The sequence below is a fragment of the Nerophis ophidion genome, linkage group LG03 (genome assembly GCF_033978795.1).
Source record: "Nerophis ophidion isolate RoL-2023_Sa linkage group LG03, RoL_Noph_v1.0, whole genome shotgun sequence".
Taxonomy (NCBI): Eukaryota; Metazoa; Chordata; class Actinopteri; order Syngnathiformes; family Syngnathidae; genus Nerophis; species Nerophis ophidion.
Window position 1 is genome coordinate 3,302,074 of NC_084613.1, and position 15,321 is coordinate 3,317,394.

The window sequence follows — 15,321 nt, forward strand, 5'->3', positions numbered from 1 at the left end:
CAATGACATTTTTTTATTATTATTTGAAACTGGATTTTGCATGTCACTATAATGTCATACAAGCCTTGCTTTTTCAATATTTAATGTAAAACTTGTTTGGGTCCCAATTAGAAGGTGAATTATTTCAACCTTGGCCCGTGGCTTTGTTCAGTTTTACATTTTGGCCCACTCTGTATTTGACACCCCTGTTTTAAAGGCCTACTGAAAGCCACTACTAGCGACCACACAGTCTGATAGTTTATATATCAATGATGAAATATTAACATTGCAACACATGCCAATACGGCCTTTTTAGTTTACTAAATTGCAATTTTAAATTTCGCGCCGAACTATCCTGCTGAAACGTCTCGGTATGATGATGTCACGCATTGTAGAGGACATTTTGTTCCAGCACCGTTCCCAGCTATAAGTCGTCTGTTTCTATCGCATAATTCCACAGTATTCTGGACATCTGTGTTGCTGAATCTTTTGCAATTTGTTCAATGAATAATGGAGACGTCAAAGAAGAAAGCTGTAGGTGGGAAGCGGTGTATTGCGGCCGCCTTTAACAACACAAACACAGCCGGTGTTTCATTGTTTACATTCCCGAAAGATGACAGTCAAGCTTTACTATGGAACAGAGCGGTCAAGCGAACACGGTTGGATTGGACCACACACACAAAGTACAGTGTATTATGCAGCCATCATTTCGAAAGATCGTGTTTCGAAGAGGGTCCCTTGCGAAGGGCAGAGATGGGCATCGCCACCACCCGTCGACTGGTGCTGAAGAAAGGTGCGGGGGCAACCTTCAGGTTGTACAGGTACCACCATATAATCTCACTAAAACACTAGTAACACAATAAGCATGTAGATTCCTAAAGTAGCCTTAAGCTTGACGCTCCTCTACTATCACATTCACTCCGCTTGCTGCGGCAACAACAAAACAAAACTGCAGACGTTCTTCTTCGTTTGTATAGTTTACTTGTGATCTTAATAATTCAAAAAATAAAACGGTCACGATGTGGGAACAAATGAATGACAAAATTAAGAGTTTGTTGCAGTACTAGTTAGAAAAAGTACGAGTGAGTTAAAAAAACTGTGTGACTCGATCCCACCGCACCTGACAGCCATTACCCATAACACCTTGCGTCCAAAAACCACACAGATCCTTCCGCCATATATGCACTTAAAACAGTTACGTCATCAAATCATTTTGACAAATGTAATATTTACAATTAAAGTGAGATTTATATAATTACTCTAAGCATTTAATATATCAATTTTCTTATCATGCAAATAAAGTAAATAGTCCCCTTTTGGCTGAATAAACATAAAGCACCTTCCATAAAATGTAAATTAACTTAAACAGTATTTAGGCTCCTACAGAGCAGATAATGGATTTTCCAGAATTATCCTTGTAAATTTGTCTGATAACATCTGAATCGCTCCTGCTGTATATAGTCTTTTTTTTCCTCTTGTCCTTCACTCTCACTTTCCTCATCCACAAATCTTTCATCCTCGCTCAATTTAATGGGGAAATCGTCGTTTTCTCGGTCCGAATCGCTCTCGCTGCTGGTGGCCATGATTGTAAACAATGTTCAGATGTGAGGAGCTCCACAACCCGTGACATCACGCGCACATCGTCTGCTACCTGCCAGCTTTTTTATCAGCACCAAAAGTTGTGAATTTTATCGTGGATGTTCTCTACTAAATCCTTTCAGCAAAAATATGGCGAAATGATCAAGTATGATACATAGAAAGGAGCTGCTATCCCCGTTTAAATAAGAAAATCTCATTTCAGTAGGCCTTTAAGGAAACATTTCAGACAGTATTTAGGCTCCTACAGAGCAGATAAGGGATTTTCCAGAATAATCCTTGTAAATGTGTCTAATAACATCTGAATCGCTCCCGCTGTATGTAGTCTTTTTTTTTTCTCTAGTCCTTCACTCTCACTTTCCTCATCCACGAATCTTTCATCCTCGCTCAAATTAATGGGGAAATCGTTGTTTTCTCGGTCCAAATCGCTCTCACTGCTGGTGGCCATGATTGTAAACAATGTTCAGATGTGAGGAGCTCAACAACCCGTGACGTCACGCGCACATCGTATGCTACTTCCGGTACAGGCAAGGCTTTTTTATTAGCGACCAAAAGTTGCAAACTTTATCAACGATGTTCTCTACTAAATCCTTTCAGCAAAAATATGGCGATATCACGAAATGATCAAGTATGACACACAGAATGGACCTGATATCCCCGTTTAAATAAGAACATCTAATTTCAGTAGGCCTTTAAAGAAACATTTCAGACAGTATTTAGGCTCCTACAGAGCAGATAAGGGATTTTCCAGAATTATCCTTGTAAATTTGTCTGATAACATCTGAATCGCTCCTGCTGTATATAGTCTTTTTTTTTCTCTAGTCCTTCACTCTCACTTTCCTCATCCACGAATCTTTCATCCTCGCTCAAATTAATGGGGAAACCGTCATTTTCTCGGTCTGAATCGCTCTCGCTGCTGGTGGCCATGATTGTAAACAATGTTCAGATGTGAGGAGCTCCACAACCCGTGACGTCACGCGCACATCGTCTGCTACCTGCCAGCTTTTTTATCAGCACCAAAAGTTGTGAATTTTATCGTGGATGTTCTCTACTAAATCCTTTCAGCAAAAATATGGCGAAATGATGAAGTATGACACATAGAATGGAGCTGCTATCCCCGTTTAAATAAGAAAATCTCATTTCAGTAGGCCTTTAAAGAAACATTTCAGACAGTATTTAGGCTCCTACAGAGCAGATAAGGGATTTTCCAGAATTATCCTTGTAAATTTGTCTAATAACATCTGAATCGCTCCCGCTGTATATAGTCTTTTTTTTTTTTCCTCTAGTCCTTCACTCTCACTTTCCTCATCCACAAATCTTTCATCCTCGCTCAAATTAATGGGGAAATTGTCGTTTTCTCGGTCTGAATCGCTCTCGCTGCTGGTGGCCATGATTGTAAACAATGTTCAGATGTGAGGAGCTCCACAACCCGTGACGTCACGCGCACATCGTCTGCTACTTCCGGTACAGGCAAGGCTTTTTTATCAGCACCTAAAGTTGCAAACTTTATCGTGGATGTTCTCTACTAAATCCTTTTAGCAAAAATATGGCAATATTGCGAAATGATCAAGTATGAGACATAGAATGGACCTGCTATCCCCGTTTAAATAAGAACATCTCATTTCAGTAGGTCTTTAAAGAAACATTTCAGACAGTATTTAGGCTCCTACAAAGCAGATAAGGGATTTTCCAGAATTATCCTTGTAAATTTGTCTAATAACATCTGAATCGCTCCCGCTGTATATAGTCTTTTTTTTTCTCTCTAGTCCTTCACTCTAACTTTCCTCATCCACGAATCTTTCATCCTCGCTCAATTTAATGGGGAAATCGTCGTTTTCTCGGTCCGAATCGCTCTCGCTGCTGGTGGCCATGACTGTAAACAATGTTCAGATGTGAGGAGCTCCACAACCCGTGATGTCACGCGCACATCGTCTGCTACTTCCGGTACAGGGAAGGCTTTCTTATTAGCGACCACAAGTTGCGAACTTTATCGTGGATGTTCTCTACTAAATCCTTTCAGCAAAAATATGGCAATATGGCGAAATGATGAAGTATGACACATAGAATGGAGCTGCTATCCCCGTTTAAATAAGAACATCTCATTTCAGTAGGCCTTTAAAGAAACATTTCAGATAGTATTTAGGCTCCTACAAAGCAGATAAGGGATTTTCCAGAATTATCCTTGTAAATGTGTCTAATAACATCTGAATCGCTCCCGCTGTATATAGTCTTTATTTTTTTCTCTAGTCCTTCACTCTCACTTTCCTCATCCACAAATCTTTCATCCTCGCTCAATTTAATGGGGAAATTGTCGTTTTCTCGGTCCGAATCGCTCTCGCTGCTGGTGGCCATGATTGTAAACAATGTTCAGATGTGAGGAGCTCCACAACCCGTGACGTCACGCGCACATCGTCTGCTACCTGCCAGCTTTTTTATCAGCACCAAAAGTTGCGAATTTTATCGTGGATGTTCTCTACTAAATCCTTTCAGCAAAAATATGGCGAAATGATGAAGTATGATACATAGAATGGAGCTGCTATCCCCGTTTAAATAAGAACATCTCATTTCAGTAGGCCTTTAAAGAAACATTTCAGACAGCATTTAGGCTCCTACAAAGCAGATAAGGGATTTTCCAGAATTATCCTTGTAAATTTGTCTAATAACATCTGAATCGCTCCCGCTGTACATAGTCTTTTTTTCTCTCTAGTCCTTCACTCTCACTTTCCTCATCCACGAATCTTTCATCCTCGCTCAAATTAACGGGGAAATCGTTGTTTTCTCGGTCCGAATCGCTCTCGCTGGTGGTGGCCATGATTGTAAACAATGTTCAGATGTGAGGAGCTCCACAACCCGTGACGTCACGCGCACATCGTCTGCTACTTCCGGTACAGGCAAGGCTTTTTTATTAGCGACCAAAAGTTGCAAACTTTATCAACGATGTTCTCTACTAAATCCTTTCAGCAAAAATATCACGAAATGATCAAGTATGACACAAAGAATGGACCTGATATCCCCGTTTAAATAAGAACATCTAATTTCAGTAGGCCTTTAAAGAAACATTTCAGACAGTATTTAGGCTCCTACAAAGCAGATAAGGGATTTTCCAGAATTATCCTTGTAAATTTGTTTAATAACATCTGAATCGCTCCCGCTGTATATAGTCTTTTTTTTCTCTCTAGTCCTTCACTCTAACTTTCCTCATCCACGAATCTTTCATCCTCGCTCAATTTAATGGGGAAATCGTCGTTTTCCCGGTCCGAATCGCTCTCGCTGCTGGTGGCCATGATTGTAAACAATGTTCAGATGTGAGAAGCTCCACAACCCGTGACGTCACGCGCACATCGCCTGCTACTTCCAGCACAGGCAAGGCTTTTTTATTAGCGGCCAAAAGTTGCCAACTTTATCGTGGATGTTCTCTACTAAATCCTTTCAGCAAAAATATGGCGAAATGATCAAGTATGACAAATAGAATGAAGCTGCTATCCCCGTTTAATCCCCGCTGTGAACGGGAGCTCTCGCTGCTGTTTTGGATCCGCTTTGGACTGGACTGGACTTGGACTGGACTCTTGCGACTTTGTTGGATCCATTATGGATTGAACTTTCACAGTATCATGTTAGACCCGCTCCACATCCATTGCTTTCCTCCTCTCTAAGGTTCTATGTAGGCCTACCGAGGATGTCGTAGTGGTTTGTGTTGTGGTTTGTGCAGCCCTTTGAGACACTAGTGATTTAGGGCTATATAAGTCAACATTGATTGATTGATTGATTGATTAAATAAGAAAATCTCATTTCCCAGGCCTTTAAAGAAACATTTTCATCCATCCATTTTCTACCAGTTGTCCCTCTCGGGTGGCTGTGGGGCTGGAGCTTATCCCAGCTGCACGAGTCGCCACCTCCTCCTCATGGCAGGGCCAACACAAACAAGCAATCACACTCACATTAAGGCAAATCGAGGCTATTAGAACTTGGCGGAGGTCTGATTTAGTTGACTTTGTTTTAGCAAAGAAGATGTGTTGGCGTGTCTTACCAGCATACATGTGGTAGGTGAGTCTCTCTATGAGCTTCACCACCGTGCCCGCCTTGATGATGGGGATGCCCGTTTTGCTCTGCACTTTGTCCTCAAAAACGATATTCTCCTCAGAGTCCTGCACGGCAAAGCGGTAAACCTCGGGCGAGGGCAGCCTGAGCGGGTGTGCCCGTTCCTCGTGCTGCAGCATGGTGTCCAACATGCGGTCCAGGGTGGAGCGGTACTGGAGGGTCACCAGCGCCGCCATCCACGCCGCTTTCTCCTCGCCGGTCCGCGCGCAGAAGACGGCGCAGTTCTCGTCCTTGCCCATCAGTTCGAAGGCGTGCCGGAGCTCGGGCGAGTCCTCGCGGTCCACGATGCGGACCTTCCTGAGCACAAACTTTTCCTTCAGACGGTACTCGGCGCCGCTGCCCGAACCCGGCAGCCGGGAGCTCTGATTGGCCTTGCAGCTGATCATGAGGCCGTCGAAGAGGAAGTTGTGGCGCTCGTGTTTAGCGCCCGCTCGCAGGAGCGGACCTTCCAGGATGAACTCGCTGCAGCACTGGCCGATGTCCTTGCCTTCCCAGCCGTCGATGCTCTTCTGGATCTCGTTCATGCGCTTGATGGCCAGCTGTTTGCTACGGACCTGCCGGCTGTACAGGCGGTACATGGGCTCCCTACAGGGGGGGGAAGACAAACAAGACACATCACACTGGAGGAACACTTAACTTGCACATATGTCAAAACTGGGCTTTGATTTGTTTTTTTATACAAACCCTGTTTCCATATGAGTTGGGAAATTGTGTTAGATGTAAATATAAACAGAATACAATGATTTGCAAATCCTTTTCAACCCATATTCAGTTGAATATGCTACAAAGACAACATATTTGATGTTCAAACTCATCAACATTTTTTTTTTATTAACTTTAGAATTTGATGCCAGCAACACATGACAAAGAAGTTGGGAAAGGTGGCAATAAATACTGATAAAGTTGAGGAAAGCTCATCAAACACTTATTTGGAACATCCCACAGGTGTGCAGGCTAATTGGGAACAGGTGGGTGCCATGATTGGCTATAAAAACAGCTTCCCAAAAAAATGCTCAGTCTTTCACAAGAAAGGATGGGGCGAGGTACACCCCTTTGTCCACAACTGTGTGAGCAAATAGTCAAACAGTTTAAGAACAACCTTTCTCAAAGTGACATTGCAAGAAATTTAGGGATTTCAACATCTACGCTCCATAATATCATCAAAAGGTTCAGAGAATCTGGAGAAATCACTCCACGTAAGCGGCATGGCCGGAAACGAACATTGAATGACCATGACCTTCCATCTGTGTCAAAAACCCACGTCAATCTCTAAAGGATATCACCACATGGGCTCAGAAAACCACTGTCACTTAATACAGTTGGTCGCTACATCTGTAAGTGCAAGTTAAAGCTCTACTATGCAAAGCGAAAGCCATTTATCAACAACATCCAGAAACGCCGCCGGCTTCTCTGGGCCCGAGATCATCTAAGATGGACTGATGCAAAGTGGAAAAGTGTTCTGTGGTCTGACGAGTCCACATTTGAAATTGTTTTTGGAAATATTCGACATTGTGTCATCCAGACCAAAGGGGAAGCGAACCATCCAGACTGTTATCGACGCAAATTTGAAAAGCCAGCATGTGTGATGGTATGGGGGTGCATTAGTGCCCAAGGCATGGGTAACTTACACATCTGTGAAGGCACCATTAATGCTGAAAGGTACATACAGGTTTTGGAACAACATATGCTGCTGTCTTTTTCATGGACGCCCCTGCTTATTTCAGCAAGACAATGCCAAGCCACATTCAGCACGTGTTACAACAGCGTGGCTTTGTAAAAAAAAGAGTGAGGGTACTTTCCTGGCCTGCCTGCAGTCCAGACCTGTCTGCCATGGAAAATGTGTGGTGCATTATGAAGCGTAAAATACGACAGCGGAGACCCCGGACTGTTGAAGGACTGAAGCTCTACATAAAACAAGAATGGGAAAGAATTCCACTTTCAAAGCTTCAACAATTAGTTTCCTCAGTTCCCAAACGTTTATGGAGTGTTGTTAAAAGAAAAGGTGATGTAACACAGTGGTGAACATGCCCTTTCCCAACTACTTTGGCACGTGTTGCAGCCATGAAATTCTAAGTGAATTATTGTTTGCAAGAAAAAAATAAAGTTTATGAGTTTGAACATCAAATATGTTGTCTTTGTGGTGCATTCTGTTGAATATGGGTTGAAAAGGATTTGCAAATCATTGTATTCTAACACAATATCTCAACTCATATGGAAACGGGGTTTGTAAAACACTTTAACATAAAATCTGCTTAGTGAGAAGAATTATCAGCAAATATCACCCCTATTGAGATATTTAATCTCACTCAGAATTCAGTTTTTGCAGTGTGTATTCCAACTTTATCCAGATCTTCATGGCTTTCTAGGCCCAAACACCAACCCCCTACAAAATTTTACGTTGTCGGCATAATCTTGCAAACAGCTTTTGCTTACATTTTTAAATGTATTTTCAGTTCTGACATCAAGCATTAAACCGGACAAAAAGGGACAAGGGGTAGAAAATGGATGGACGGATGTCTTACTGCCCTGTTCTGTGGACATACCCGGGTTTTCGCCGAGGCTGCTGTTTGGCATAGATGCGCTCCACGCTGCACTGGAGGTTGAGCAGCGCCGTGATGGCCTGTTTGAGACATTCCCTGTCGTCCTGGTCCTCACTGCGCTCCTGGAGTTGCTGCAAAGCGGCGGAGGTGTGAGAGAGAGGAGTTCCGCCTGCTGTTTCCATTGGAGAGAAACATCTCCTACCTGCAGGAGCTCAAAGTAGTGCATGCAGTGGTAAACAGGCACCATCATAAGCTGCGGAAGGACGTACTGGACGGCTTCTTTGAAGCCTTCTGCTACGGACTGCAGAGACACAAAAACATGAGATGATTAACAGGAAAACAAAACTCTTCAACGTAGGGCTGGGCGATATATATATCGATATATCGCGGGTTTGACTATATGGTGATATTGGAGTATACGTTCTCACGCAGTTGCTTTTAGCTGCAGGCATTAAACTACAGGCTCTTCTCACTCTTTCTTGTCTCTGCGTCTCACAGAGATGTAAAACAAGCACACCTTATTACGCGGAGAAGAAAGGTAGCAGCATGGGTAACGTTAGCTGTGGTAATACGAGAGAAAGAAGGTGCCAATCTGGTAACAAATGAAGGAATACTTAATTCCCAAGAAAAACAGCAATGGGTCTAACGTCTGGCGGTGGTTTGGCTTCAAGCGGGAAAATGTCGAACAGACAACCGTAATTTGTCAAGTGTGGGGCAAAATCGTTGCTACAAACAGTAGCATTACTGCTAATATGTAGCATCATTTGAAAAGTCAACCACTAGAGCAGTGGTTCTCAAATGGGGGTACTTGAAGGTAGGCCAAGGGGTATGTGAGATTTTAAAAAAATATTCTAAAAATAGCAACAATTCAAAAATCCTTTATAAAGATATTTATTGAATAATACTTCAACAAAATATGAATTTAAGTTCATAAACTGTACAAAGAAATGCAACAATGCAATATTCAGTGTTGACAGCTGGATTTTTTGTGGACATGTTCCATAAATATTGATGTTAAAGATTTCTTTTTTTGTGAAGAAATGTTTAGAATGAAGTTGATGAATCCAGATGGATCTCTATTACAATCCCCAAAGAGGGGACTTTAAGTTGATGACTACTTCTATGTGTAGAAATCTTTATTTATAATTGAATCACTTGTTTATTTTTCAACAAGTTTTTAGTTATTTTTAAACATCTTTTTTTCCAAATAGTTAAAGAAAGACCACTACAAATGAGCAATATTTTGCACTGCTTTTACACTTTAATAAATCACAAACTGATGACATAGTGCTGTATTTTACCTTTTTATCTCTTTTTTTCAACCAAAAATTATTTACTCTGATTAGGGGGTACTTGAATTAAAAAAAATGTCCACAGGGGGTACATCACTGAAAAAAGGTTGAGAACCACAGCGCTAGAGAATGAAGAGTGCTTGAAACTTGTCAACATCTCCATTCTGTGTCAGACCAATAAAATTCTGAGGTAACCATTTCCACATCAACACCGTATGAAAAAAATAGTCAACAACAGAAGGAGATAATGTCCGCAGGAACCTACCACATAGTGAAGGACATACACTATTTGACAGTTATTGAAATATCTTGTGTGACATCATGCACAAAAGTGCACTTTATTTGTTTTAAACGATTGTAGTGGCGTTCTGTACAAAAAGTGCACTTTAATGGAGTGTTGTTTTGATATGTCATCTTAGTGACATCATGCACAAAAGTGCACTCATAGCTTGTTTTAAAATATCTCTGACAATCTTGCACTTTCTGTTTTGGAAATGACATGAATGTTTGTGCTACTGCTTAATAACTGTTTCATAAATACACTTTTAGTTGTGATTTCCCTTTCTGCATGAAAGTTTAAAAGTAGCATATATTAATGCAGTATGAAGAAGAATGTTTGAATGTAGACACATAGAATCATCATACTACTGTGATTATATGCATCAAGTGTTCATTCAAGGCTGAGGCTAAATATCCAGATAAATATGGTGTATCGTGACATGGCCTAAAAATATCGAGATATTAAAATAAGGCATATGGTCCAGCTGTACTTCCACATCTTCACAAACATGTCTACTCTTATCCTGATATAACGCTGTGAAATATTTACACCCTCCAAAAAGCTACATGTGTCTCACTCGATGTGCTTTATTCACCAGGTGCATCAATCAAGCAAAAAGCAGCTCTGATGCACATCTTTGTGCTTCCAACAGCTGACCTGATAAGACGCGGGGATGGAGGAAGGGAGCGAGGCAGCAAAGTAACCCGAGATGTGTCCATCATGGCATCCATTTAAAATCTCCTCTTCCCCTGATGGGACATGCTTGGGATCAATAGCTGATAAAGAAGAGTCCACAGAGCTCAGATTCAAATTATTTGGTGTCAAATTCACTGTTGTGGCAGGGAAAAGTACATTTTACTTTAGTCACTGTCCTAATACTGTACATCTGAGCCTACAGTCATGAATTAGCAGATGTCAGATGCCGCTAATAATTATCATTCTTCCCCGGACCATAGGGCGCACTGGATTATGTCAAGTGGCTGGGGAGAGGGAAGTCTGGGCTTCTCTGCTTAGGCTGCTGCCCCCGTGACCCCACCTCGGATAAGCGGAAGAAAATGGATGGATTATGTATTTTAAGTGCATCTTACAGTGTGAAAAATACAGTATTTTGAACTCTGCAAGGTCTTCACTGGCTGTCCCGTTCTTCTACTTCAACCATTGATGTTACATATGCCTCTGCTTTCCCTGTTTGACACCATTTTCTATTCGCATACCGGTAGTCATAATTTGCATCTACTACTATTACCGACATTATATTGTCACGTGGGGGTCGCATTTTAATGCGGGATCGTTCCTCCAACGCAAACATAGACACTCCGGACAACAACTAAAAGGTAAGAATGATTTAATAACAAAACACTGGTACAAAAACAGACGAAAAGAAACGCGTGGCGAAAGCACAGAAGCTAATGCTAACACTAGCACAGGATCAGGTAACAAGAAATCTAGAATTACCAACGAAACAGTTGCGTACCGCAAACAAGGGACCAAGACCGACTGACGGGACAAGGCAGGCTTAAATAAGGAAGTAATTAACAAAAACAGGTGTGCGTCTGGAACCCTCAGCAGGTGAAATTAATATGTTGCCATGGTGACCAAACTGACTCACAAAAAGGTACACAAACAACAAAGGAAGTCCAAACTAACAGAAAATAACTAAACTAAACATAATCCAGACTACGGATCATGACATATATAAGCTATTGCACCGATGTGTGTGTGCTTAAGCGACGAGACGAAGAAGAAGACATTTAAGGACAACATGTTCCCATTTAAACTGTCCCCGCTTTGAACGCACATCACGCCATCCAGCCGCGTACAACTTCCATCTTATTATAACCGGAGGCTGCCACCCAGACGGGGAAGAAATAAGCCCCCCGGCGATGTGGCCGCCTGGCCTATTTTTAAAAGGCGATGTAATTTAGCAGTAAAGCTAGTGGCCATTGAGGAGCCGCCAGACCGAGCACGTGCAGAGAAGACACTGCTGGCTGACTGACTGCAACACATTTGTATCCCACTGGGTCAGCGGCCCCTCATATTCTCTCTGCTGATGCTAACCTTCAAAACAGCTGTGTCGTATATCGCATACAACAACATAATAGTAGATGTCATATATCACATACAAAGTAATAAATGTCATATATCACATACAACAACATAATAGTAGATGTCATATATCACATACAAAGTAATAAATGTTATATATCACATACATCAACATAATAGTAGATGTCATATATCACATAAAAAGTAATAAATGTCATATATCACATACAACAACATAATAGTAGATGTCATATATCACATACAAAGTAATAAATGTCATATATCACATACAAAGTAATAAATGTCATATATCACATACAAAGTAATAAATGTCATATATCACATACAACAAAGTAATAGTAGATGTCATATATCACATACAAAGTAATGAATGTCATATATCACATACAAAGTAATAAATGTCATATATCACATACAACAACATAATAGTAGATGTCATTTATCACACACAAGTAATAAATGTCATATATCACATACAAAGAAATAAATGTCATATATCACATACAAAGTAATAAATGTCATATATCACATACAAAAATGTAATAGTAGATGTCATTTATCACATACAAAGTAATAAATGTCATATATCACATACAAAAATGTAATAGCAGAGGTCATTTATCACACACAAGTAATAAATGTCATACATCACATACAAAGTAATAAATGTCATATATCACATACAAAGTAATAAATGTCATATATCACATACAACAACATAATAGTAGATGTCATTTATCACACACAAGTAATAAATGTCATATATCACATACAAAGAAATAAATGTCATATATCACATACAAAAATGTAATAGTAGATGTCATTTATCACATACAAAGTAATAAATGTCATATATCACATACAAAAATGTAATAGTAGATGTCATTTATCACATACAAAGTAATAAATGTCATATATCACATACAAAAATGTAATAGCAGAGGTCATTTATCACACACAAGTAATAAATGTCATATATCACATACAAAGTAATAAATGTCATATATCACATACAAAAATGTAATAGTAGATGTCATTTATCACATACAAAGTAATAAATGTCATATATCACATACAAAAATGTAATAGCAGAGGTCATTTATCACACACAAGTAATAAATGTCATATATCACATACAAAGTAATAAATGTCATATATCACATACAAAGTAATAAATGTCATATATCACATACAAAGTAATAAATGTCATATATCACATACAACAACATAATAGTAGATGTCATTTATCACACACAAGTAATAAATGTCATATATCACATACAAAGAAATAAATGTCATATATCACATACAAAAATGTAATAGTAGATGTCATTTATCACACACAAGTAATAAATGTCATATATCACATACAAAGTAATAAATGTCATATATCACATACAAAGTAATAAATGTCATATATCACATACAAAGTAATAAATGTCATATATCACATACAAAAATGTAATAGTAGATGTCATATATCACATACAAAGTAATAAATGTCATATATCACATACAAAAATGTAATAGCAGATGTCATTTATCACACACAAGTAATAAATGTCATATATCACATACAAAGTAATAAATGTCATATATCACATACAAAGTAATAAATGTCATATATCACATACAAAAATGTAATAGTAGATGTCATTTATCACATACAAAGTAATAAATGTCATATATCACATACAAAGTAATAAATGTCATATATCACATACAACAACATAATAGTAGATGTCATATATCACATACAAAGTAATAAATGTCATATATCACATACAACAAAGTAATAGTAGATGTCATTTATCACATACAAAGTAATAAATGTCATATATCACATACTACAACATAATAGTAGATGTCATATATCACATACAAAGTAATAAATGTCATATATCACATACAAAGTAATAAATGTTATATATCACATACAACAAAGTAATAGTAGATGTCATATATGACATACAAAGTAATAAATGTCATATATCACATACAACAAAGTAATAGTAGATGTCATATATCACATACAACAACGTAATAGTACCAGTAGATGTCAATATCACATACAACAAAGTAATAGTAGATGTCATATATCACATACAACAACGTAATAGTACCAGTAGATGTCAATATCACATACTACAAAGTAATAGATGTCATATATCACATACAACATAATAGATGTCAAATATCACATACAACATAACAGATGTCATATATCACATACAACATAATAGATGTCAAATATCACATACAACATAATAGATGTCATATATCACATACAACATAATAGATGTCATATATCACATACAACATAATAGATGTCAAATATCACATACAACATAATAGATGTCATATATCACACACAACATAATATATGTCATATATAATCTCCAACAGGGGTAGGGAACCTATGGATCTAGAGCCAGATGTGGCTCTTTTGATGACCACATCTGGCTCTCGGATAAATCTTAGCTGACGTTGCTTAACACAAAAAGTAATTAATAATTCCGCTGGTAATCACAGTGTTAAAAATAACGTTCAAAATATAAAACATTCTCATGCATTTTAATCCATCCATCCGTGTCTATCCCACCTGTTCAAGAAGTCGCATTAATGGTCAAAAGTATTTGATTTATTATTGGTGACCTTCAGAATAACAATGTTATAAAAAGAATAAGAGATGCAAGCATTTAGTTGTTGTAATTAGGGAAAGTCCAAATAAAAGAGGAGGCGTAGAATTCTCTTGTCAGAGCGTGGGACGACACTGTACAAGTGTACAGCTCTACACCTTTCTCCTCATTGAGCTAAATTGAATCCAGTCTCTGTTTAATTCCTTGCTTCTTGTCATCAGTGTTTGAACCTGACAGTTACATTCAGTGTTAAAAATATTATACGGCTCTCAAGGAAATACATTTTAACACATTTGGCTTTCATGGCTCTCTCAGCCAAAAAGGTTCCCGACCCCTGTATTCAGTGTTGTAGATCAGGGGTCGGGAACCTCCATCCATCCATTTTCTACCGCTTATTCCCTTTCGGGGTCGCGGGGGGCGCTGGCGCCTATCTCAGCTACAATCGGGCGGAAGGCAGGGTACACCCTGGACAAGTCGCCACCTCATCGCAGGGCCAACACAGATAGACAGACAACATTCACACTCACATTCACACACTAGGGCCAATTTAGTGTTGCCAATCAACCTATCCCCAGGTGCATGTCTTTGGAAGTGGGAGGAAGCCGGAGTACCCGGAGGGAACCCACGCATTCACGGGGAGAACATGCAGAACCTTTTTGGCTTAAAACTGAAAGATAAGGAAGACTTCCATAAACAAGTTATCGATGCTTTTGATCAGAAGGAGCTGCGCATGGACTTCATTTATAAGTAAAGGTAAGACCATAATAACGTTTTTTTTTTTATTAAATGTGATTTTCATGATGGTATCCTTACATCACACTCAAATTTAG

The 15,321-nt window shown here is 39.3% G+C and overlaps 1 protein-coding gene across 1 annotated transcript in view; it reads right to left on the reverse strand.

Annotated features, from left to right (window-relative positions):
- Positions 1-15,321, reverse strand: part of sos2 (son of sevenless homolog 2 (Drosophila)) — an 82,231-nt gene that overhangs the window by 19,961 nt on the left and 46,949 nt on the right. Inside the window, exons 8-10 of the mRNA XM_061893949.1 lie at positions 8,416-8,514; positions 8,217-8,344; positions 5,603-6,258 (exon numbers count right to left, since the gene is read on the reverse strand). Of these exons, the coding sequence (XP_061749933.1) occupies positions 5,603-6,258; positions 8,217-8,344; positions 8,416-8,514 (883 nt within the window). The remainder of the gene's footprint in view (positions 1-5,602; positions 6,259-8,216; positions 8,345-8,415; positions 8,515-15,321) is intronic.